At 42.4% G+C, this 25,097-nt stretch overlaps 2 protein-coding genes across 4 annotated transcripts in view; one reads left to right on the top strand and one right to left on the bottom strand.

Moving 5' to 3' along the window:
* GABRB3 (gamma-aminobutyric acid type A receptor subunit beta3) overlaps positions 1-25,097 on the top strand; it is a 201,900-nt gene that overhangs the window by 14,121 nt on the left and 162,682 nt on the right. The gene's annotated exons all lie outside the window — the stretch shown is intronic.
* GABRA5 (gamma-aminobutyric acid type A receptor subunit alpha5) overlaps positions 1-25,097 on the bottom strand; it is a 74,036-nt gene that overhangs the window by 25,752 nt on the left and 23,187 nt on the right. For all 3 annotated transcript variants that reach the window (XM_083610821.1, XM_083610822.1, XM_083610823.1), the window contains exon 6: positions 9,581-9,663. In XM_083610821.1, the coding sequence (XP_083466947.1) occupies positions 9,581-9,663 (83 nt within the window). The remainder of the gene's footprint in view (positions 1-9,580; positions 9,664-25,097) is intronic.

The raw sequence follows: 25,097 nt of genomic DNA, 5'->3' as shown, positions 1-25,097 counted from the left end.
TGGCTTTCAGCCCAGAAATATAACATTCCCTCTGACTAGTCTTAGGTCGAATCTACACACATATAAAAAAATGTTGTAAAAAAAAATACTTAAGAAAAAACTTTTTGAAAAATATAAAATATATTGAATTTGCAGTTCAGTCTGGAAAAGGGTTTCAAGTAAATTATAATGACCATTATTAGTTCTTCCTGTCAAGGTTCATATTTCCATATAAAAAATTACTTTCTTTTCTGTTTGTTTTTTAGCTTTATATAGTAACTATAGGAAAGAATGGGAGAAATTCAATGTTGCACTAAGTTCTTCAGCAGTTTACCAGTTGTGCTGGTGGAGTGACTTGTGCAAGAAGCCAGCATGGTTCTCATAGCTGGTTGCACAACAAATTGCTGTAGCACCAACACTTCCAGTTGCACAACCAGCTTCTAGCACAACTTTTGCACTGGATTTTGTATTGCACAACCTTTATCTCACCCTTATGCCAGCACACCAGTCCCTTGCAATGGCGGTCAGAGAATGCAGAATTCAGGCCAACAATCCTGGCTAGATAGTTGAACTCTACACACACACACACACACACACACACACACCCCAATTCTTGAAGCATTTTCAAAAAGTTATCAGGAAAAGTTCAAGCTTCTTCCAAAAGTTCTCTAAGAATAAAGGTAAAGGTAAAAAGGTAAAGGACCCCTGGATGGTTAAGTCCACTCAATGGCGACTATGGGGTTGTGGCGCTCATCTCGCTTTCAGGCCGAGGGAGTCAGCATTTGTCCACAGCTTTCCAGGTCATGTGGTCAGCATGACTAAACTGCTTCTGGTGCGACAGGACACCGTGACGGAAACCAGAGCGCACGGAAACACCATTTAGCTTTCCGCCGCAGTGGTACCTATTTATTTACTTGCACTGGTGTGCTTTTGAACTGCTAGGTGGGCAGAAGTGGGGACAGAGCAACAGGAGCTCACCCTGTCATGGGGATTCGAACCACCGACCTTCCGATTGGCAAGCCTAAGAGGCTCAGTGCTTTAGACCACAGCACCACCTGCACCCCTCTTCTAAGAATAAACATCTGCCTCCTTCCAAACACTTCCCTGCCAACACTTTTGTTCCCACTCTTCTTTACAGCTGGTTTCCCTCCATGTGAGGCTCAAACGATAGTTGGAGAAGGATACAAAATGGCAGCTGTCCCTTCTAAAATAGCAGAAAATGCAGCTTTAAAAGGGAGGAAAGAATGGGTGCCATATTCAGGAGGAGTTTGAAGCACAACACATCTCCTTATAAGCCATGATCATGGAAACCTGGAAGGAAGGAATGGCAGCTCTGGAGGCAAAGGCAAGTGTAATAGCAGAAAAGCTGGATGAAGCCACTGAAACTGCTTCTGTAACCATGGATTTAAGTTTGCAGCCAGAACAAGAAAAATAAAGGGCTGCTTCAGGAAAATAAAGGCATTATGTCTAAGCCTGAGGAAGTGGAAAACATTTAACAAAATGTTAATTTACATGTGTGCAGGTTTAAAGAAGGGGCAGAATGAGATAATATTACAGAATTTCCTGGGAATTATCCCCAGAAGATATGAAGAGAGTACACAGAGCACTGTCAGCATACTTATGTGATGCAGGCCCCCCACAAACAATAAAGTTATGTGCTTCCACAGTTTTAAAAAGAAAGACAAGATCTGTACAGTTTTGAGAAATGTTGAAGGTATAATACACGGCAACAGTCCAGTCATGATCTTGCAGGATTTATTCTCAGATACTTTGAAAAAACGAAGCACAGAGTTGCGTTCCACAACACTCGATAACTGCAAGATGCAGGAATAAGATACTATTGGGCTTTTCACTTTTGTTTACTTAGTCCCTAAAGGAAACACCAAACTCTCAACCACCAACCACAAGGAAGCCACATAGCTATTAACAACGCTAGAACTGGACTCTCCCACTTGAGGTTATTGATTTGTTGCAGAAGCAGGATATTGAACCCATTGGTAAAAATGACCCCGTTCAAGAGCCCAGGTGGGAGAGCTACAGCAAAGCCAACAAACCATTTAAGAGAAGACCGGGACAAGGAAGAGGTGGCATTGCACATATTTCAGAAAGGTTACAAACGTCTCTAGAAAATAAGCAGGAACTAAGGCAGAACTATTGCAAGGCGAGGATGCGGTTTCAAAGGGGGGGGGATGTTTTTATAGAAGCTGAAGCAATCAGACTGGAATGATCTGAAAACATAAACATCTTAAAAGTACCAGGGTGTTGGGACATGAGATTTAAAAGAAAATGCCCACTTTAAAGCATCCTATCATTTACCTGATTAAAATGTTTGATTTTTATGCTCGTGGTTTATTCTATAACCTTAGTGGTACTTGAGAATGTTGGGAATTTTATGCAGCTGATGCTGCTAGTGTGATTCATATAAATCACATGAGATGTCTGAGAAGAGTGTGGGAACGGAAGACTATCTTATCTCTTCCGTTTGAGCGTGTTATTGTACTGTACTTTCACTTTTGCAGGATGCAACAGTTGTTCTGCCAGAGCTTGGAGAACACAGACGTGATTATGGATTGTCTGTTTAGAATGTTAATAAAATATAGTTTAGATCTACGGATGTTTCTTCTTCTTGCTGTATGATGCTAAAAGATTTGTGTGCACTTTTCATATGAAAAGGTCGCAGAAAGGCACTCTGGAATTGAAGGGACATGCCATTCCAGAGACATGCCTACTGGGAGATGCTCAGAGGTCTTGAGGGGTCGCCGTCTCCCCAAGAGCGTTTTTCCAACAGAGAACCCTTTAACATTGAAAGAAGGCCCCCACCATGCTCTATGTTTTAAAGGTTTTTAAGGTAATAATTCAAATGTTTTTTGAATATTTCTCAGGGCAACCATGTTGAACAGTTCAAAGACGAAAAGGAATAAAAACTATGTTAGAAATAAAGAGAGAAAGATATAAGGGTGAATTTCATTCTTGAGCTGAACACCAACCCAAAGTTGGTGCACTAACTCAATTAAGACCTACTTAAACTTTCAAACTCTGATCTAATAGAGGACTTAGCACACACACCCTTGTCCTAAGCTGTACGTAGGTCAATATCAACTGCAAAGGTAGGTTAATCACCTAGGATCACTACACTTAAGGCTAATTAGTGTCACTAAGAAAGCAACAGATTTTTTAATTGATTCACAAAATACTGTTGTCAGATTTAGAAAGCCTTTATAAGCAATGGCAGATCTAACATTTATTTATTTGAAAGATTTCCATATAGGAAAATGTCCCCTGGATGGCTTACAAACTTTTTTAAAGAAAACAATTCAAACCAAGATTTCAACACTACTTATTACTTCTGGCTGACATAGCAAGATGCGTTTCTGCTTCAAAATTGTTTCTTCATCCGGAAAATTTGTCCAGATTATATACACTTTTGAATGAGAATTTTATAGCACAATTTATTTATTTTTTTTAAAAAAATGCCCTACTAGAGATTTTCGGTACTCAATCAAGAGTATAGAAAACTGAAAAACTTTACAGTAACAACTTTACCACAGCAAGCGTAGAATTATCACACTGTCAAAAGAGCGGCACACATTAGCAAATTCATCTTTGAGTGAGGTGAATGCAATATCATTAACACTATGTGCAAAATGTGATTTAGGAGCTAAGTCAATTGTCTGGGCAGGGGGGCTCCTTTGTCTGGATTAGACATTTGCTCAGTAGACCAAAGAACTGCGGTGAAATTCTCATTCTGACATTGCTTTGCTGGCATGACCTTGAAGGAAAGTCAATTAACCTCTTTCTGCTCCAAATATCTTGTTTGTACAAAATCATAATCATATTTACCTGCTTCTATTGAGCTGCTGGGAAGCCTCACTCAATAACTGCAGAATACCTATTGGGCCAGCGAAGGAGCTGAAGATTGCTACAGCAGACTGAAAGATAATCTTGCTGGAATTTCACCAGACTGGCAAAAAAGTATGGCCAAATATTATACGTAGAGGAGACCAGCCCAACTTCTGTTGGTGTAAGGCAGGGATGGAAAACTAGATCCTTATTAGGGCTGGGGAATATATTGCTAAATCACCCAAAACTGGTTTGAAGTCCATATTGTGAATCAGTTTCATGATTTTTGACTTGGCAATCTATGCAAAAATCACAATGTTGGGGAAAATGTGAAGCCAGCCTCTATGTAGCTCCATCCTTATTTCAGACATCGTGATACATCAGTATATTGCAATGCTTAGCAGATGATTTATCACAGTGTTGAAAACCAGATATTGCCCAGCCCTAAATCTACACCAAGTCCTGTGGACAAAGTTTGACAGGTGTGCATGGCTGACCACTTGTCAGTCACTTGACATCACAATGACATCAGACCCCCAGTTTATGCCCACGCTGCAATGTCTTTACCGGTCCCACATTTGATGTCATATGTGACAGGATGTGTAGGGCAGGTGGGCATGGCTGGGCCAAAAGGGTCTTGCAGGCCAAATGGGGATGACTTATGGGCATAATTAGGCCCATGGGGCAGAGGTTCCCCACTTATGCTGTAGTGAGTATATAAACTTGCAAGTTGCATATAATTCCTCATGGGCATGGATAGGAAGACAGCTAAATCTGGAATGAGTCTTCTAAATCTTTGGTAGGCAATGTTCAAAGATGATGAAGATGAACCAAGAAAAGATACCATCTTCTTTCTTTTTGCATTGTTTGCTTGCTAACATCAACTTAGTAAAAAAGAAAAGAAAAAGAAAATAAAAGGTAAAGGGCCCCTGGATGGTTAAGTCCAGTCAAAGGCACAGCTTTCCGGGTCATGTGGCCAGCATGACTAAACCGCTTCTGGCACAATGGAACACTGTGACGGAAACCAGAGCGTATGGAAACGCTGTTTACCTTCCCGCCGCAGTGGTACCTCTTTATCTACTTGCACTGGCATGCTTTCGAACTGCTAGGTTGGCAGAAGCTGGGACAGAGCAACAGGAGCTCACTCCATTGCGGGGATTCAAACCGCCAACCTTCCAATCAGCAAGTCCAAGAGGCTCAGTGGTTTAGACCACAGTGCCATCCGCATCCTGTTCTATCAACTTAGTAGTATCTGCTTGTCCTTGTACTCCTTGTCTGCTGTCTAGGACATATGTGTAACTTCAGGGAAAGGTATCCTCAAAAGAGGCGGGTGGTAGTGTTTGTTTCCCTATCCCTGCCCCAGATATTCTAATATGAAAGGCAACATTTGTGGCTATCAAGAGTACACTTTCTAAAGAATACTATGTTCATGGTGACCCACTGGTCTGATGCTGTACACCATGTTTCCATCTAGTCTTCCTTACATACTTTGGGTTATATGCAGTGTTGTTCCTCTTCAGAGCAGACCCATTGAAACTGATGAATATAAATAATTTAGGGTTCTTAATTTCAATAGGTCTACTCTGAGTAAAACTGAGATAGATACAACCCATTACCTTGCATTGTCCTCCTGCTATTTGCCTGCCAATGGACTTTCTAGACTCCATCTCCCTACTCCAAACTACTCTGCTGTTTAACTGTAAACCTGACTTCTACAACATGTCCCTCTGGCACGCACACACACACACACACACACACACACATATGGTAAAGAGACTTTCACTAGGAAAGTCATTGTAAAGAAAATGAAGGTGGGGGAGGAAAAGGGCCAAAGAGGAAAGCCTCTGTTTTAGCAAGCTCAGATAAAATATTTTATATGAGAGCATGATACTCTTGAATTGGCTAATTAAATCCAAGTGTATCATGCTGTGGTTGTTTTTGTTTTCAAGCTGCCTGATTAACAAAGCAAAGGTTAAACATTTGCCGGTCCCTTCACGTTAGCATGCAGAGATCCCACTTCTGCTGTTGCACTTTATATTTGATCAACCCAGAAATCTGCAAGGCAGTGGGCGTTTCTGTCATTTGCATTTTTAAGATCCAAGGTCGCCCAAAGGAAAACAGTCCTACATACAAAGTTGCTCAGTCAGAGCCTAGACGTGTTGAATTTTTTGAATTTTTTTTTTTTTGAAAGATGGCCTGCACTGGTTGAAAAGGAAACAAATTATACAGCTAAGGCTGAATTCATCAGCAGCTCAGAGTTGGAGGATCACTGAGCACATGAGTAATTTTATTGTCACCTTTGATTTTGTTTGACAAACTGAAAGCTCCTTATGAGCTCTAACCCACACCATTTGACGCTTTCAAAACACTATCCTGCATCCGAATAGGTTCTGAGAAACAGCACTTAGAGTTCATATTGGCTTTCTAAAACTCTTTACTGCAGGGCTATCCAAGGGCACCTCCAGACTGTTAGTGTTTTGTGGAAGGGATTCAAGGGCATGCTGGGAAATTTAGGTTTGTGCAATTAAGGTGGATCCAAGTGCTGTGTCTCCCTAATGCAACAAACCCACTATGTATAAAAAAAAAGGATTTGTGGGGGTTAAAGAAAGAGATGGTGAAACGCACTGAAAAGTGTGGCATGAACAAATGACTAACGGAAAGATGTATAAACACTACACAAGCCAATCAGGATAGATGTCTGATGTAGGTTCACTGCTGTATAAGCTCTTTGAACATAAATCAAAACAGATGCTCAATAAATACTGGATATAATCAAACCTTCCTGTATGCTATGCACAAACAAATTAGGACGGAAGTTCAATAAATAGTACCATACATCTGGAGGACCCCCAAGTATGAGATAGTCTACCAAAAGAATAAGGCTGCTGCAGTGGAGCCAAGCCTCTGGCTTTCAAAAGCAAAGCCATACCCTGCAAGTGTCCACATATTCCAGAGACATCCCCAGAATTATGAAAGCCATCCCGGCTTTTGTGTTGTATTTGAATGTCCCTATTTCCCCACTAGTGCCACTGCCACCAAGTTCGGGGATGAGGATGAGCTTGCCTGCTTGCTGTGCTGTGTCCCATTGGTGAAGTGGGGGGAGGGGCTGGGGGTTTCAGCTGGTGGGAAGTGATAAATGTTCCTATTTTCCTCTGAGGCGTGTTGGAGCGTATGCACAGCTCCTCCACTGTTGTAAAAGTACACTTTGAACAACAACACTCTGATTTCTCTCTGTGGCAGCCAAGCATAGGAGCCAACTCCTAGGAGCCAAGGTCCCTTCAGCCCACCCAATATATATATATGTGTGTGTGTGTGTGTGTGTGTGTGTGTGTGTGTGTGTGTATTTGAGGGGGCATCCCTCCAAGTTGATGGGGATTGTCATTCAAATGATGTGCGTACAACACATCTTGTGATTGATTATGTGGGGAAGGGCTTACCTGCCCCCCACAATATTTTATTCAAGTTTTCACCCCTGCAACCAAGACAGAGGGTTGCTGAAGAAGGGAGGCAATAGATCCCAAGTCTTGCTTTTTGAGCCCCAGTCCCCTGCAGCAGTATTTAGTGGCCTGCTGAAATGTAAACTGGTGATATTTGTGCAGTAGACATTTCCATAGTTAGCTTTTAAAGGAAGGAGCCGTTGCGGCAGTTGCGAGATGAGGCCCAAATTTCTACCTGGATCCACCCCAAACCAAATTTGTCTTGGTTTCTACTGGAATAAGAGGCGAAATTCAGGCCTGCCCCACAATCAAGAGCAGAACAAATGGGTGCGGATCTTCTGCTTCGTTGCACTGACAAAAGGGCTGTGATTATGTTCACACTGCCACCTTTCTGGGTAAAGTATGCCAAGCAGGCAATGGCTGCTGTTGCCTCAAAGTACTTTGCCAAGATGGCTGTCAATCTGAATGGGGGGCTGCCATTTGCAACTGATGAGAAGGACATGCCTTTGTACTGCAATGTGGAAAGCATAATCAAAAGCAGCCCTTTGTGATGGCCAAAAATCAGTATGTGCTTGGGTAGTTTGCTGAATAACGATTGGTTAAAAGCAGCGTTGTATTTTACCTGGTGGCAGTGAAGTTCTAAAGGGAAAGACCTGGGAAGCATCATGGCACAGGACCCAGGGAATATGGGGTGCTATGACATTAGTTTTTCCTGCTCTTATCCTTATCTGGTCAGTTTGCTCTCTCTCTGTTCTTTCTGCCTGCTTTAGCAAGCAAACCTCTTGTTTTACTGTACAACTGGCAGGAAGTGAGGGTGGGTGTAAAGTCTAGAGGAGGAGCAGGTCAGGATAATCTTCAAATATGTCACCTTCTATTGCTGCTATGGAATTGTTCAAGGGCTATGCATTTTCTTCACATTGTCTCTCCTTTCTCTCTCTCTCTCTCTCTCTCTCTCTCTCTCTCTCTCTCTCTCTCTCGTTTTATTTGTCTGTGGTATCATTTTGGATGCTGTCAAATGAGAACGTATAGACCATATGCCCAAAATATTGTGCTCTGGAACATAATGCAGCATAGCTTCTCCTTAATCCCAGTCCTTTCTTTCTGGACCTGTGCATACCATATTGGATGAAAAGGTGCATTATGGTTCTCCGCAGAGATAATTCTTTGAATGTTTTGTGTCTCTGCTGGAAAAACTATAGAGAGCATTCCATAATAGTGCACATGTAAATACTAACACAATTTGAGACTTAATGGAATGATCATTTCCACATAAATATAAAATCCCCAGGCACCTGCCGCACAGTGACTAGCTACTCTGCTTGCAGCTCCTAATGAATAACTGTGCCACATGGCTGTTCTCTCATTTATGAAATAAAATGCATCCCAGGTCCCCTTTCACACACCCGTAACACGCAGGGAGATGGCAAACCGAAGCACAGATATCTTGGCAATGTCTGGCACACTTGCCAAAGGCAGTCTATTAACCTATTTTTATAGCCCCTACAAAAATTTCCAAATAATAGCAGCTATTTTTTTTTAAAAAAAATTATTCACTTTTAGTGGCTATGACCCTCAGCCGACTTTGCTTGTGGCTCACAGCACAACTACTGTTGGCGGTGATCACTTTCTGTGAGATAAATTCGCCCCCCTGACTGCAAAAGCCAAAGTTATCACAGTATATAAAGCGAGTGTGGTTTGCCATTGGGATGACTGCCTCTGGGGATTATCGGGAGTTAACTATGGAAGCAGGTCTGAGCCAGAAAAAAGTCTTTGCTAGATCCAGTGCTTTCCCCCCCTGGGGGTAGTCAAGTGTACCGTCACCTTTTAAAAAAATATATTTAAAATGTGGAATAACTTCATGGTGAGTACTAGCACCTTTTTTTCTTAAAAAAAAACCCCCAGCACTGACTAGATCAAATGTACAATCATAAAGAACAGATGTAGGAAACCAAAGACAGTGTCAGATCCTTCACATTTAGCTAAGTTACCCTCATGGCACACAGAAACCCCATTAAAATAGGCTCCCTTGATCTCGCTCAAGGGACACTGAGGTCCACCTCCAGGGGCCTTCTGGCAGTTCCCTCACTGCATGAAGTTACAGGGAACCAGGAAGAGGGCCTCCTTGGCAGTGGCGCCCTCCTTGTGGAACAACCTCCTATCTGATGTCAAGGAGATAAAGAACTACCCAACTTTTAGAAGACATCTAAAGACAGCCCTGTATCAGGAAGTTTTCAACGTTTGACATTTTATCCTGTTTATATATTTTTCTGGAAGTCGCCCCAAGATGGGTGGGGTATAAATTATTATTATTATTAAACACTTACAACTTCCAAATTTTAACGGGCAAGCATGTGCATCCATGGGGAAGTCTTCCAGCTGCATGGGGCATTCAGCAGAGATGGTCAATCTGACGGAGAGAGAGAAAGAGAGACAATTCAGGGTTTGTTGGTTTGATTCACAGAGAAATATAGCTATGCCAGAGAAACAGGGATCCACATGGACCATTACACGTTTGATAGATCATGCAGGAGGATTGCCAGGGTCATGTCACCCAACGCTCACTCACTGCCGTGTGGGCTGTCCCACCCATCACTGCCATGCTCCTCCAATGTCCATTCATTCATTTGTATGTGGGAAGACCTCCTTCTGGTGACCCTTCCATGTGCAGAAGTCAGGGGAGCATGATGTGCTGGCATGTGGCAGCACTAGACCGCATGGCCCCATGACTGCCTCCAATCATTCTTTCGACACATGGGTTGTATGAACCCCTTACAAATGTTGTGTATGAGAGGTGGTGAAAGCACAGCCATATTATCCACACCTTCTCATGGGAATCAAATGATTTCTAAGTCACACACAGAAGCTTTAATAATGTATTGATGATGCAATAATTGTTTCCTTGGCACCTTAAATTTTAACCAGTTTCTAACAAACTCGGGGCAATAAAGGGTGGAGAGCTCATTCCGTCCCCCCCCCCAACGCTTTTGCTAAAGGCTTTTCTTTTGGCAAAGCAGCTGTTCTGCTAATCCATAAGACTCCCTCCATATTTATAGTGGCTGCACCATTTCCAAGTACAGTAGAGGTAATGTTGATAATGACAACGTCAAATGAACACTTGAAGGTATGGAATCGTGAATGCCATTCAAATGCTGCTAAGAGACTTTCAAAATCACATTGATTTTAAAGACTTAGCTGGGAAGCTATCAAGCAATGGGAGTCTGAGAGACAGCCATGCTAGTGGAAGTCAGTGATAACTAGAGAAATATACCCTAAGGAGGATTTCCTAGTGCTGCGTGGGGTGTTGCAATAAAATTGCAAGCTGAATCAGTGTTGGTTGATCAGAAACTCTGGTGATACTTTAACTAATGGGGAGGGAGAGAATATATTTTTCATATCATAACAACAGGATTTGACTTTTAGACTGATTTATGTGTGTTCAGTTGATACGTGGCTGTGTTCACATGCATCGTGGTGACCCAGAAGAGGGCAGAAAAGGGGGCGGAATGGGGGAGAACAGGAGCAGGCAGAGGTGGAACAAGCTTATGTGCATGATGACCCAGAAAGCAACTTCCATGCAAATCTGGGGTTGCCTGTACATCCAGGTACACGTGTGAGCAAACCAAAAAAGCCAACAAGTTTAATGTTTCACTGTCACACTAAAACTATTCTCTCTGTTGTTCCCTGTGCTGGTCTAAACCGCACCATAATGACAACATCTAAACTATAGTCTCAGGTTATTTCCCCCAAAATCTATTATTTGAAGAATTTCTGATCCAGGCCAGGTTAACAGCTATCCACTACAATCAAAAGAACACATTCTTGTGGGGTCTATATTAGTTAGGTCCCATCATCTCATGGTAGTTCCAAAACAATGAATCGGTTTTCAAGTTGAGTCTATAAAGCACGCATAGCCAAACTCCAGCCCTCCAAATGTTTAGGACTACAATTCCCATCATCCCTAGCTAACAGGACCAGTGGCCAGGGATGATGGGAATTGTAGTCCCAAACATCTGGAGGGCTGGAGTTTGCCTATGCCTGCTGTAAAGGGTGGAAATAACATTTCTGAAGCCCACGTGCCATTCTACAACCATTTTCTTGCACCCTCTCCCCTCCCTCTTATTCAGTAGCCCATCCATCTATACAGTTGTCCTCATCTCTGTTCCCTCCATCCATCCATTCAGAGACAGCCCAAGACATGTTGCTTCCTGAGTCATAGCAGCAAACCGCCCAGCCCTCAAGTCAACATACATAGCACCCAAGGCCGCACCCATGGCTTAAAATCCCACAAGCCCCTCTCCTCCTCCCTGGCAGTAAAAAATATAATGGTAACAGATTAGATAACTAGCCATTTGCTTCTCATTCATGGAACCCAAAATCAGCTTCCTAATGTGTCCCCTTCACTCTGCTTACTGGTACACAATCTATCCATTCTAGGTGAACTGGTAGCTTTATCTCACAACTAATCAATATACCATTGGCAGAAACACCTATTTCTGAAAAGTTATAAAAGCATAGCCTTGTAAAACAGCATTAATCTGCAGAAAGGAACAGTCGTCCCCTGAGTTTTCACACAAAACATTGCATGCGGCATGAAAACTGTGGTTTGTTTTTTATATAAAAAAAAAATCCATGGAAGAATTCTATATTCCCTAATCCAATCACTTTTCCCCAAATGTGTATAATACTCTTAAAAAGATGTACGGCTGTAAAATATCTCTGTTAAAAAGAAACCGAACCCAGAGAGTAACCAAGAACGTGTTAAAAAGGAGTTCATGATCAGATTCCCAAACCACTGAACTAACAAACCTGCATTCTTCTTTCCTCATCAACCCTAAATAGGAGTTTAAAAAATACACAGGAGAGTAAAGTTTAGAGGTCATAGGCGCCAACTCCTACAGGCCAGGGTCCCTTTGCCCCCCAATAAAATATTTGAGGGGGCCACCAGCCCCAAGTTGATGCACCTTACCATTCAAATGGTTTGTATGTGCCGTGTCTTGTGGTCAATTATGTGGGCTGGGGCTTACCTGCCCCCCAATATTTTATTCAAGTTGGCATCCCTGTTAGAGGAGATGTATCTGGTGCCTTTACCTCTGACCTTCCAGTGGTGAGCTGTCAGATCTGAAGAAACCTCGATTGTGCAGTGATCTTGTAGAGTATTCTCAGCGTGTTCAGATGACCATGCAAAGAATCCATTGTTGGATCTTTGACCTCATTGCACAAAGCTCAAGTAGAGGATAGAGGCAGCAGAAACAGGGACTTGGGGGACATGGACTAGTGAACGTACTCCCTGCACACTTTATTCCCTCACCTGTCATGTGAACACCTAAATAGGACTTCTGCCACCTTAACTTCATGTCACTCGGTCATTATCATAACTTAGTATCAAGGTGCAACCACTATATAGGGGAGCTTTCATCTGTGTATATGGTGATGGATGATACTTGTTTCTGCTTGATGTTTTCTAAATTGTTTGAGATGCATATGAACCAGCCATGGAGAAGTGGCAGTCACATCCTTTTCACAGAGTCTCAGCTGATGTTACACACCCACAGCATGTGAGTGAATGAGGTGTTTCTAGCCTTTGGGGAAATTTCATGACAAAGTTTAGTGCTACTTATTTAAGGGTTCATAGTAGGTTATACATTGAAGCCTCGTTCATTTGTTTCCTATTCATTTATGCACAATCTAGAGAAACTGTACAGTGGTACCTTTAGTTGCAGACACGATCTGTTCTGGGGTGCCGTTCGGACCCCAAAAAGTCTGCAACTAGAGCGGTGCTTCTGCGCAAACATGGAGCGTGATAGAGCACTTCTGCACATATGCAAAGCACGCAGAATGCTTCTGTGCATGCACGAAGTGTGCAGAACACTTCTGTGTGTGTGCGCACGGCGAAACTCGGAAGTGTAAGTTTGCCATGTTCGCAAGCTGAAAAGACGCAATATGAACCTAACGCAACACGAGGGATAATGCAACACGAGGTATGACATAGAAAAGAAATGCAACAGAATAACCTATGCTCTGTGGCTGTATTATGAGAAACCACGGTTTAGTGAAACATGCATAAGTTACAACAAGCCTCTCATCTCCTCCTCCTGCACAGCATAAAGAAATTGGGAAGCGTTCATTTCTGTTTTTAGTCTACCACGGCTTCCCATGTCATCAAAACTGTGAACCATGGTTAACACAAACAACAGTTGATTTCAACCCAGCTTCAGAAACCATGGTTTGATGTTATCTAAAGTTTGTTGTGCCAGACAACATGTCTGTTGCTAAAGAGAAAGCAGAAGTTTCTGAATTCCTCTTCCGAACCAGGCAAGAAGATTAGAGGGAGGAAGCAAGCAAGCCCAGGACTTAACACAGTTTGTGAAAGTTATGCAAACCATAGTGCCCCATAGTGCCAGCAAGGGATTGTTGCATAATTTTTGCTGCCTTTCTGTAGGTCAGGGATTTTCATCACACCTTACCTTATCCATGCAAAGGACAGCAAATGATTTAGTACTACAAAGAAGTCTTAAGATGTGACTAAAGATTTGGCTGCCATACAACTATGTCAAACAGAAGAAAACCCAAAAGTTGGAAATTGGCCAACAAAGTTGTAGACAGTGAAGTTCAGAAACAAATGAGGCCGGGATATTTTAAAAACAACAACATTTAACTTTTAAAAAATAAATAAAAATAAAGAGAAAACCATGCACTTTTTTTTAAAGGCAAACGAAAGATTGAACCATTAGTATGTAGCCGAATTGACTGTCATTTATTTTTCTTTTTGTTCACTGTTCAGTTATTTTTTGTGTACCTGAAGTGATTCACTTTCCTCTAATCTTGCTTTTGTTTTTTGTTTTTAAACCCCCCTGGCTTGATTTCTGTCCGTGTTAAGTCCTTCTTAAACCTTAGGGGACTTCAGCTGTGCAAACCTTGCAGAGGCCATCCATAAGGAAATGCCTGCCACCCACTGGACTATATTTACTGGTATCCACCCACCCTGTCTGTCTTCTAGCTTTCTGTTTCTCATACTCTGCAGCTCCTTTCTATGCCCTGCTGTTGGTGGGCAGGCACAATCGCCACCCACCAGTGAATTTGTGATTCAGAAAATCTGGAGCCCCTGTTCATTTCCTACTCACGGTCACAGTCTGTGCCAATTTCCATGCTTAGGGGGAAAAAAAACCCCAATCATTACTATTTTGCTGTTGCAGAGCAGTGATGAAGCTTAATTACTATTTGTATGTTTTTGTGTGTGAAGTGCTTTCAAAACTTCAAATGGCAAGGGCTGCAGAAGGGCACAAGTCTTGTCCTTATTATTGCTGGCAGGTGCCTTCTTCAGCACAGTGGGTAATTTAAGTCTTGGCGTTACAGAGAAACTTTATTCCTGCCTTTACCTAATCAATGCAGAAGGGGAGCAGAGGCCCCTCCAGACCCTATCTAAACAACGACAACAACAACAACTGAATGGAAGAAAAGAAATGTAGAGATCATAATGGATCGCTCACTGTAGATGTTGACCCAGTGTGTGGCAGCTGTGAAAAATGTGAATTCCATGTTAGGGATCATTAGGAAAGGGGTTACAAATAAAATGGCCAATATCCAAATGCTGTTACAGTGGTACCTCGGGTTACAGATGCTTCAGGCTACAGACACTTCTGGCTACAGACTCCGCTAACCCAGAAATAGTACCTTGGGTTAAGAACTTTGCTTCAGGATGAGAACAGAAATTGCGCGGCGGCAGTGGGAGGCCCCATTAGCTAAAGTGGTACTTCAGGTTAAGAACAGTTTCAGGTTAAGAACGGACCTCCAGAACGAATTAAGTTCTTAACCCGAGGTACCACTGTATACAAATTCATGGTGAGACCACACTGGGAGACTATGTATGCTTCTGGTCTGTCGAAAACAATTTTGTTGATCTGGAAAAGGTTCAGAAAAGGATAACCAAAATTATTGGGCTTCGAGTGACTTCCTTATGAGGAACTATGGAGCTTTTTAGTTTGGGGGAAAGGCAAATAAGAAGGAACATGATCAAGGTGTTTAAAATTATGCAGAGTTTGGAGAAAATGGATAGGGAGAAGCTTTTCTCCATTTCTCATAACGAGGCTAGGAATTGGTGCCGATAAACTGAAGATCAATCCAGATAAGACTGAGGAACTGTTAGTGGGTGGTTTCCTAGACTGGATAGATGGGAGGGAGGTTGCCTGCTCTTGATGGGGTTACACGCCCTCTGAAGGAGCACGTATGCAGCTTGGAGGTAACTCCTGGATCGATCCATTGCTGTCACTTGAGGCTCAGGTGGCCCAGGTGGCATGGAGTGCCTTCCATCAGCTTCGGCTGGGGGCCCAGCTGCACCCTGGTCTGGACAGGCATAGCCTAACTTCTGGCGTCTATGCTCTGGTAACCTCTAGGGTAGATTACTGCAACACATATGTGGGGCTGCCTCTGAAGATGGTTCGGAAACTTCAGCTACAGAATTCAGCGGCCAGGTTGCTCACTGGGGCAAGACGGTTTGAGAATATGACACCGATCCTGGTCCAGCTGCACTGGCTACCAATTATTTTCCGGGCCCAATTCAAAGTGCCGGTTTTGACCTATAAAGCCTTAAATGGTTCATATATCTTTATGTGCCAGACAATAACTTTCCTCTATACCCAGGCCTTTGGCCGTCAACTGTCTATGGCCTTTTAGAAGTGTGTGGGATGTTTTCAATGTGTGTATTTCCTCCTTCTCACCCCCTTGGTTTTAATGTATCTATGTGGGGTATTGTTGTTGTTTGCTTTTTTGTGTTTGGTTGCAAGTTGCTTTGGGTTGCTTGGGCAAGATAAAGTGATTGATTTTTCCCTTTACCACCTAATCAAATGTAATTTAAAATCTGTTTTTCCCACCACATCTTTTAGCTACTGTAGAAACCTTAGAAGTATCTATTATGTTGTGCATTTTGAGTTTTGTTTGTTTTTACTACCTAGAAGTCAATCATACATTTGACATATATTCAATCAAACAATTTAGGACCTTGGAAATTTAATGGAAAAGGCTGAGAGGGAAACAAAATGTACCTCATTCCATACAGAAACAATTGGCACTGGATCATTAGCCTGCATGCAAAATACCCTTCCTTCCTTCCCTCCTTTCTCTCTCCCCCCCCCCACACACACTCATGATCTTAAATTCATGCTACCAGTTTTTAAATGCTTATAAGAAATCAAGCTGATACACAAAACAAGTCACATTGGCTTGTTGTTTTGTTTATGTTTGTGTGTGTGTGACAGCAGAATAAAAAATACTGGCAGATTTTCACATAATCTCTTAATCCTTGCTGTCACACAAAATATTAAGCAACATGAGTCAAAAGTCATATTTTGGGGTGAGGGAGATTGGCAGATTCTATCTAGCCCATCTTTTAGTTCCTGATAGGCTCAAGTCCATCTCCCTTACCTCTCAAGCCCTGAATATTGTCTCAGAGAGTGAGAGTTCAGTACCTAACATGTTAATGGGACGCCTCTTTATCTCACGCTAGGTTTTTACTGCCTCGCAGGCCTTCTCATGCTTGTGTTTATGCGATTACATCAGGTGTACCAAAACACTAATAACAAAGACGAGAAAAAGAAAAGGCTAACTCACTCCCCATGCATTAAAATGAAAAAGCTTCTCTAGAAGCAGCTATTGATGGGAATAATGTCCGTACTTATTGAAGGGCAGCTGGGGTAGCCGCTGTTATACCCTACAAGGGATTACACAGCCGGGCTGGGAAAACATCTGGCATGCTAGTTTGTCTCTGCAGAGAACCAACCGATTTAAAAATTAAGGTAAGTTTTGTTTTTGTTTTTTTAAAGGAAGGGGAAAAAAATCAGTCGTGCTGCAGCAGCAGCACTAAAAATAGCTCCTTAATTCCACACTAATTCGTTCTAATACCCAGTAAACATTACGGTGTCTATAAAGTTTCTGTTAAATGTATTTATGGGAGCCTAGAACCGAAGTGCACCTGATTCTGAACATCATACGCACATACATGAATGATGCACATGACGCAAGCCTTGAAAATGTTCTTCTCCATTAATAAGCACAGCTACTGGGCCAGGACTTTGTGAGCAAAGATATGCCTGTGGTGCCATCAAGTGGCCATTATACATATTGCACTCAGTTTCAGCTGGCCCACATTTTATTTTATTTTATTTTGAAATGTACAATTAAGGCAGGTCGTATACAGTGGTATCTCGGGTTAAGTACTTAATTCATTCCAGAGGTCCGTTCTTAACCTGAAACTGTTCTTAACCTGAAGCACCACTTTAGCTAATGGGGCCTCCTGCTGCAGCTGCGCCGCCGGAGCACGATTTCTGTTCTCAAACTGAAGCAAAGTTCTTAACCTGGAGCACTATTTCTGGGTTAGCAGAGTCTGTAACCTGAAGTGTATGTAACCCGAGGTACCACTGTATTCCCATGTGCAAATGGCACCGACTGCTTGGTTATGGTTAATAAATTCAGCTTCCCTACAACCAAATTCAATGGCAAATAAATAACCAGGTAGTTTTGCAAAATGAACATTTAAAGCTCATCAGAGCATAGGTTTGCATCTTTGTTCTGCAAATCAACAAGCATAGTGGTTTTCTCTGAAAGAAAAGAATCTGGCTTATTTGCTCCCCACTTACCTATCAATAGCAAGTTGTGTTTGTATCGATATTCCCATGCCCCCCTCACTTTCCGGTTTCATTTCTGATATGCTATGCAAATTCACAATATCAGACAGAAATATTAATAAAAGCTCATTGCTGGTACTCTTCCTTTCTCTATGTGCATCCTTTTGGATGCCACAAAACCAGAACTGTTCCCGTTAGCATTTTGTATAGATTTTCCTCTTTGTGAAAGCCGCTGGTTCCAAATTTAGAAACGGACAATGCTCCCCTCTAGGGGCTGAAAAGAAACATGCAATCTTAAATTCATCTTGCCAGTTTCCAAACACTTATTAGAAATCAAATTACTCCGCAAGTGACCATGCTGGTCACATTGTTTTACAATCAGCTTAGTATTTTTACTGTCCATTTGTCCAGCTGAATCAGATGTGTGGCTCAATTCTAAATGTATTTACTTATTTCCCAGTAATTAAACTAATACTTAGTAAAATAAATTTTAAAAATGCAATCTATCTCTTGGTTCATAAATGCTGAAGTAATCAAATAATGGGCATCTTAAGCCCATTAAAGAACATATCTTAAGCAGTTGCTTGGGTGGATGAACCAGGCATCATCGCTCAAACACAGGGAGGAAGAAAACCTCCAATGTACTAAAAGATACTTGGGTTAATAACATCTGGAGCATTGCTCTTTCAGAATGCCCCACACACCATCAGCAAATAATCAAAGGCATGTAAAAAAATACATTTAACACAATTTGGTCTCCTTTCCCCCCTCTTTTATTGAAGAACGGGGTATTTAAATACCATAAGCATCACAGAGGTATCTGTGGAGGGGATATATTGATTGAAAATGTCTAGTAAACCAGATTGGTAGTTGGGTTCCTACTGAGAATATTTGGCAAACCAACATGACAGGGATGAGGGATTGAGGATAGAAGCGATCATTCTGTGGTATTATGGCAGTGGGCAAAGCGTAACTTTTTAATAAGTGTATTTTTAATAATAATAATAATAATACATAGGCAGAACTGTCATAACCTCTCGCCCAACACTTTCCCACGGAGCCAGCTCTCATGGGCAACTGTGTGTCTCTAAAGGCAGTGCAGCCCAGTCTGATGCTGAACTCGGGACGGGAAGGATTAGGGAACGTGATATCGATTCGGAGTTGGCACATGTCTTTTCCTTCCCTTTGTCTGCTCAACAAAGCAGATCATTCCAAAGCAGCCTCTCGGGGCCAACCAAGATGTGTGCCTTTAGCTCTTTGTGTGCATGTGTTTTGTTCTGTTTTAAAAAGTGGGGGCACCAGATTGGCACATGAACAGGGAGGTGTCCTGTCCTGTCTCAGCTCAATGGAAGCCTGCTGTACAGTCTTTGGGTACAGTCATGTTACATACATATCCCTTCACTGCCTAGGTACCTACGGGACCGCCTCTCCCGGTATGCCCCACGGAGAGCCTCAAGGTCCATAAATAGCAACACCCTGGTGGTCCCGGGCCCTAAAGAAGTTAGATTAGCTTCAACCAGAGCCAGGGCCTTTTCAACACTGGCTCCGGCCTGGTGGAACGCTCTGCCTCATGAGACCAGGGCCCTGCAGGATCTGATTTCTTTCCGCAGGGCCTGTAAGACTGAGTTGTTCCACCTGGCCTTTGGCTTGGAGCCAATTTGATTCCCTCCCCCTCTTTCTTTTTCCTTTTTCCTTTCTCCTCCTGTGATGAGGCTGCATTTTAATATTTTAATGTTTCAGTATTTTAATTGTTGTATTTTAATCTTGTTTTTAAGTTATATTCATTCAACTTGTTTTTATTATTGCTTGTTAGCCACCCTGAGCCTGGCCTTGGCTGGGGAGGGTGGGGTATAAATAAAAATTATTATTATTATTATTATTATTATTATTATTATTATTAAGCAGAGTGGGGTCACAACAGGCGAGGCTGCGGTTGTCAGCACCTTGGACAGCGCCCTGCTAGCTGGAGGATTCTCCCAGAGAGAAAAATCTTTGTCTCAGCAAGGCACAGAAGCCTTCTGAGGTGGCCAGAAGGCTGGTCAGTCTGGTTCTGCAGCCAGCCTCCCAGCCCAGTCTGAACCTTATTATGCAGCCACTAGCAACTATGCTGAGGTGTTTGTATAGAAACATATGAAGCTGCCTTGTATTCAATCAGGCAGACCATTGGTCCATGTTCCTCAGTACTGTATTCACTGTCTGGTAGTGGATCATTTTAAGACTAGGGACATTCCCAGTGCTACCTGAAAATGCCAGGACTGAACCTGGAACCTTCTGCATGCAAAGCAGATGTTCTATCACTGAGCTACAGCCATTCTTTTATTAGTTATTATTATTATTCATTCGATTTATATACAGTCCTTCACTGAAAGATCTCAGGGCAGTTCACAGGATAAAAATACAGAAAGCTCAAATAAATAGCTAAACCAGGAGCAACAAAACAATAACCTCCCCTCCCACAAGATACATCTAAAAGGTTGTATAATATCAATCAGCTCAAGGCCTGGTTGAAGAGGAACATATTGGGAGTAATGTAGTAGCTTGGTTCTCGAACTTAATCTGTTCCGGGAGTCCGTTCAACTCCTGAAACCGATTGAAAACCAAGGCACGGCTTCCAATTGGCTGCAGGAGCTTCCTGCACTCAAGCAGAAGCCATGTTGAATGTTTGACTTCTGAAAAACGTTCAAAAGCCGGAACACTTACATCCGGGTTTACAGCATTTGGGAGCCGATTTGTTCGTCAACTAAACCATTCAAGAATGAAGGTACCACTGTAGGTTTTCTGAGTCCAAGGACTACAGCAGGCAATGTCTTCTGACCTGGAAGATCCCAGAGCAGTGGATAGTGACTCCTTGAGCAGCAGTTCCACCTCACCTGAATCGTCCTCTGAGCTTGGGGAGGGGGTGATGGTTGAAGCCAGCCCAGGAGGGAGACCGCGGGCAGATCCACCACACACATTTAAAGCACATGACTTCAAAGGATCCTAGGAAGTTTAGTTTCCTCCTATGATTCCCAGTACACTTAGCAAACCACACTTCCCAGGATTCTTTTGGGAAAACCATTGCTCTAGATGTGCACTGGATGTGCTTAAAATGTATTCTGTAGCGATACCCTTTAAGCCTTTACCTCCACCATGGTCCTAATCCAGATACCCATACAGTGGTACCTTGGCTGTCGAACTTAATCCATTCCGGGAATCCGTTCGACTTCCGGAACCATTAGAAAACGAAGGTGTGGCTTCTGATTGGCTGCAGGAGCTTCCTGCCCTCAAGCAGAAGCTGTGGAAACTGCATCGGACGCTTGGCTTCCGAAAAATGTTCGCAGACCAGAACACTTACTTCCGGGTTTGCAGCATTTGGAAGCCGATTTGTTAGGGAGCCAAGCCATTCGACAACCAAGGTACCACTGTATTGATCTAGCCCCCCCCCCCCCCGCATTCATTTTTTAAGAGATCAGACACACAATTAAGAGATCAGACACACTAATTTAGTGCTCACATCCCCAGCGGAGGGGTATTTCCAGCTCAAATTCAATCAAGAAAGGTACTACACAAAACTGACAGTCTATGAAAACTCCAACTTTGTGGATGTGGCTTTCTTTTCTTCTTTCTTTCTTTCTTTCTTTCTTTCTCTCTCTCTCTCTCTCTCTCTCTCTCTCTCTCTCTCTCTCTCTCTCTCTTCTAAAAGTGACCATAATGGTTATGCAGAAAATTACAGCAATTGTGCATTATGGAATGGAAAATTTAAGTGCTGACCTTGTTACAAGTCTGCAATACTTGTATATGCTACTGAAATAGATGTTAGAAGAGGAGTGCTGAATTTAATTGAATGAACTCAGTTCAGTTCACTTACATCAAATCTAAATTTTCAGTATCCTTACTGACTGGTGTCCAACATTATCTAGGCTTTAAAATTTATTGAATAATTTTAATACCCCCACTCATATATTTCTATATGCATTTTAATTTTTATGTACATTTTAAAATGAAATGTATACGTACTTGCATCCACAGAAGCTGGAATTTCAATTCTGAATTGTAATGATCTCATAGAAATAACCTCCAGGGCTGCTAAACCATGTGGTTGGTCAAGCCCAAAACAGGTTTTGGGGGATCACACTGTGCTTTATTCTTGAACAAAGGCAGCCTGAATTTAAAAACAATGGAACAATTCTCAAGCATAACAAGGGCTTTCTCAATTTGCACCATGGTTACTAAATGTGAGGGAAAGCGACTTGCTAATATACACACAGAGAGAGACATCACACTTTGAAACCTGACATTTTACAGCTAGCAGCGATTTCTCTAAGGACAAACCGGTGCATGTTATCATTACTTTTTCTGCCAGTGAAAAATATCACAGGAACACTCATGATGAAAGAAGTGATGTTCTAAATGCAGCCCAGCTCTGCAGTGGCATTTTGATATGATTATGTATTACTCAGGGATTTCCCAACCAAAAATGGAAGCAATAACACAAACGGCAGCCTGATACAACTCTTTAATTCTCATCTAGCACATAGTGTGTACACACATTGGGTTGTCCTCAAAACCCAAATCTGCCACATTCATTTCAGCACCCAAGATACCTACTCCCAACATTTCTGCTTTCTCAGGCTATCGTACCTCACAGAGTTGTTGTGAAAATAAGTTAGAAGCTGGGGGGAGCTCTTTGGATCCCCATTGTCTGGGGATACAGATAAGATAAAGAAAGACTGAAATGAGTAGGCTAGACTCTCACTCTCACAGAAGTTCTGTGAATGGCAGAGCCCTTTGTATTAGGGCAATTTTCTGCACTACAAAACTGAATATTTACAACAAATCTATCATTACATTGAAGGATTTTCAGAAGTTTTTGACAAGCTTTGGGCAATGGTTTAGGTAATGGATGGGAAACCATGGCTTCCCAATTCCCTTGCTGCATCTTCCCTCTGTGGTCTGCTACCACCACTGATTCCTCTTCCTCTACAAAATTTCAATCACCGTGTCCCACAAAGCTACTCAGGAGGACTCACAACAAACCCAGCAACTACAGGTGCCACAGCAGCAGGATGCTGCAAAGGAGCCTCTTCCTACAGCCACTGTCAAAGAGTATCTATAGGAATGGGCAGCAGCATGGACCAGATACAAAGTGCAATGGCTAGAGGGGCCCTCTAGAACTCTGCTCTGGGCCTGCACTCTGTGACTTAGCGGCACACGCACAGAAATGACTGCCTTCTAATCAGACGCATGTTTCTTCTTCCAGCGGCATTGTATCTTGCTGCTAAGTGTTGGCCCTTTTTCATCTGACTGCTGATGTTGCTGCTTACTCTGTGCCCTGTACTGAGTCCTCGCAACTATGACACTTTGTCACAGAGCCAGAGTTTAATGAAGCACTTGAAGTTTCATGGCTGCAGAGCTTCAGCTTTGAGGAGGGATGCCTTTCAAGGCTGCATTATGGCAGCAGACAATATCAAAAGAATTCAAACAGAGACGCCGAGTTCTGCCTGACATGGGGGGTGGGGAAAAGGTTCATCGCATGCGCATGACATCACACATGCGACACACCCGTGGCGAGGCCCTGAGAGGACTGCCACCACTGTGAGCAGCACTGGCAGACCCGACACCCACCTTTCAAAGTTGGCCCATGAGAGGAGGGGAGTTAAAGATTTGGCTTGCCAGCTCAAAAAGGTGCCCCACTCCTCGGCTGCTGCTTGATCTGGCAAGGGGCTGTATTTGAGAAAAGACTTTGTCTTCAGCTGCATGCCAAGGAAGAACTCCAGAGTGGAATTTTAATGGCAGAGAGTGGACGTGTAATCTGTGAGTTATTTATAGCCGCAACCTGCATGCAAATTGTGAACAGCAGGAGTTGGAATGTGACTTTGTAAACACTGCAAAGACTGAACAAAGGAAGATAAGAACTAACTCTCCCAGCACACCGGGTCTGAGACAATAACGATTATGAAGGACTACACATTATGTATCTATCCGATTATGCCGGATTTACGTATAAGCTAAACAAGCTATAGCTTAGGGCTGCACTCTTGGGGGCCCCCCAAAAAAAATTAAAGAAAAAAACACCACTGGATGTACATTTCCAAAATATAAGATAAAAAACAAATAAAATAAAACCTACATACAGCAACAGCAAAAGCACTTTAAGTTAGAGCTTAATAATTGTTTCACTATTAATATACTTCTTCTTAATTGTATTTCACTATTAATATACTTCTTCTTAATTGTATTTCAGTTCAACAATTACTTTGATAAAATACATATTTTGTTATGTGCAAATGGCTTTAGATACCTATTAGGTCCATAAATTACCATATAGCATATATTCAACACAAAAAACAGCGACAATTTGTTGTTGACAAAGGATAGCTGGACATATAAAGGGCCCCATTACCTTCAGTAGCTTAGGGCCTCACCAAACCTAAATCTGGCCCTGACTACACACATGAAATGGATTTTATATTTTAAAGAAATAACCGAGGTGCTGTCTGTAAGGAGGCAATGATGGTCAGCTATAAGAATGGACAACAACAAATGAAGAATGAAATGGATATTAATGAAGAGATGATGTGGCTACAGGAGGAAAAGATGGACATATGTTTACAACAGGAGCGGGAAACCTGATTTTTTAAAAAAGAAATTGTATTAAATTAAAGTAATTTGGTTGGATTTGTAGGAATCTGGAAAACCAATAAAAATAATTTGAAAGAAAAGGTATCCCACCCCTGGCCTAGAGGCTAAGAACAGATTCAAACACAGGGAAAAGAACCTGACAGGAATGCTTCTGATTAAATATGTTCCCTGTGCTTCTGGAGCCAAGTGGAGTCAATCCTCTACTACAGCCTTTCTCAACCTGTGGGTCCCCAGATGTTGTTGGCCTACAACTCCCATCACCTCTAGCTAGCAAGGCCAGAGCTCAGGGATTATGGGAGTTGTAGTCCAACAACATCTGGGGACCCACTGGTTGAGAACTGCTGCTCTACTAGGAAGCAACACCTTTTGGCTTCCTCACTAGGAACCAGGGTTCTGGTGAAGTAGCGATCAGGCTCATAAAGAGTGGGGAAACCTGCTGCAAACCATGATAGGAATTGATGAGGTGCTCTTAAACTATAATGGACTCAAAGGGTTCTAGGGCTCTGCTCTCTGAGGCAAGCATTCTCAGGTCACTGCACGACATACTCTCTAGGATGCAGTGCCACAGCTAGAATTGCATCAGGTGATCTAAGTGCTCTTACAG

This window comes from Podarcis filfolensis, assembly GCF_964270895.1.
Source record: "Podarcis filfolensis genome assembly, chromosome: 4".
Lineage (NCBI taxonomy): Eukaryota > Metazoa > Chordata > Lepidosauria > Squamata > Lacertidae > Podarcis > Podarcis filfolensis.
The sequence above is the reverse complement of the archived record's forward strand: the minus strand, read 5'-3'. Positions and strand labels throughout refer to the sequence as shown.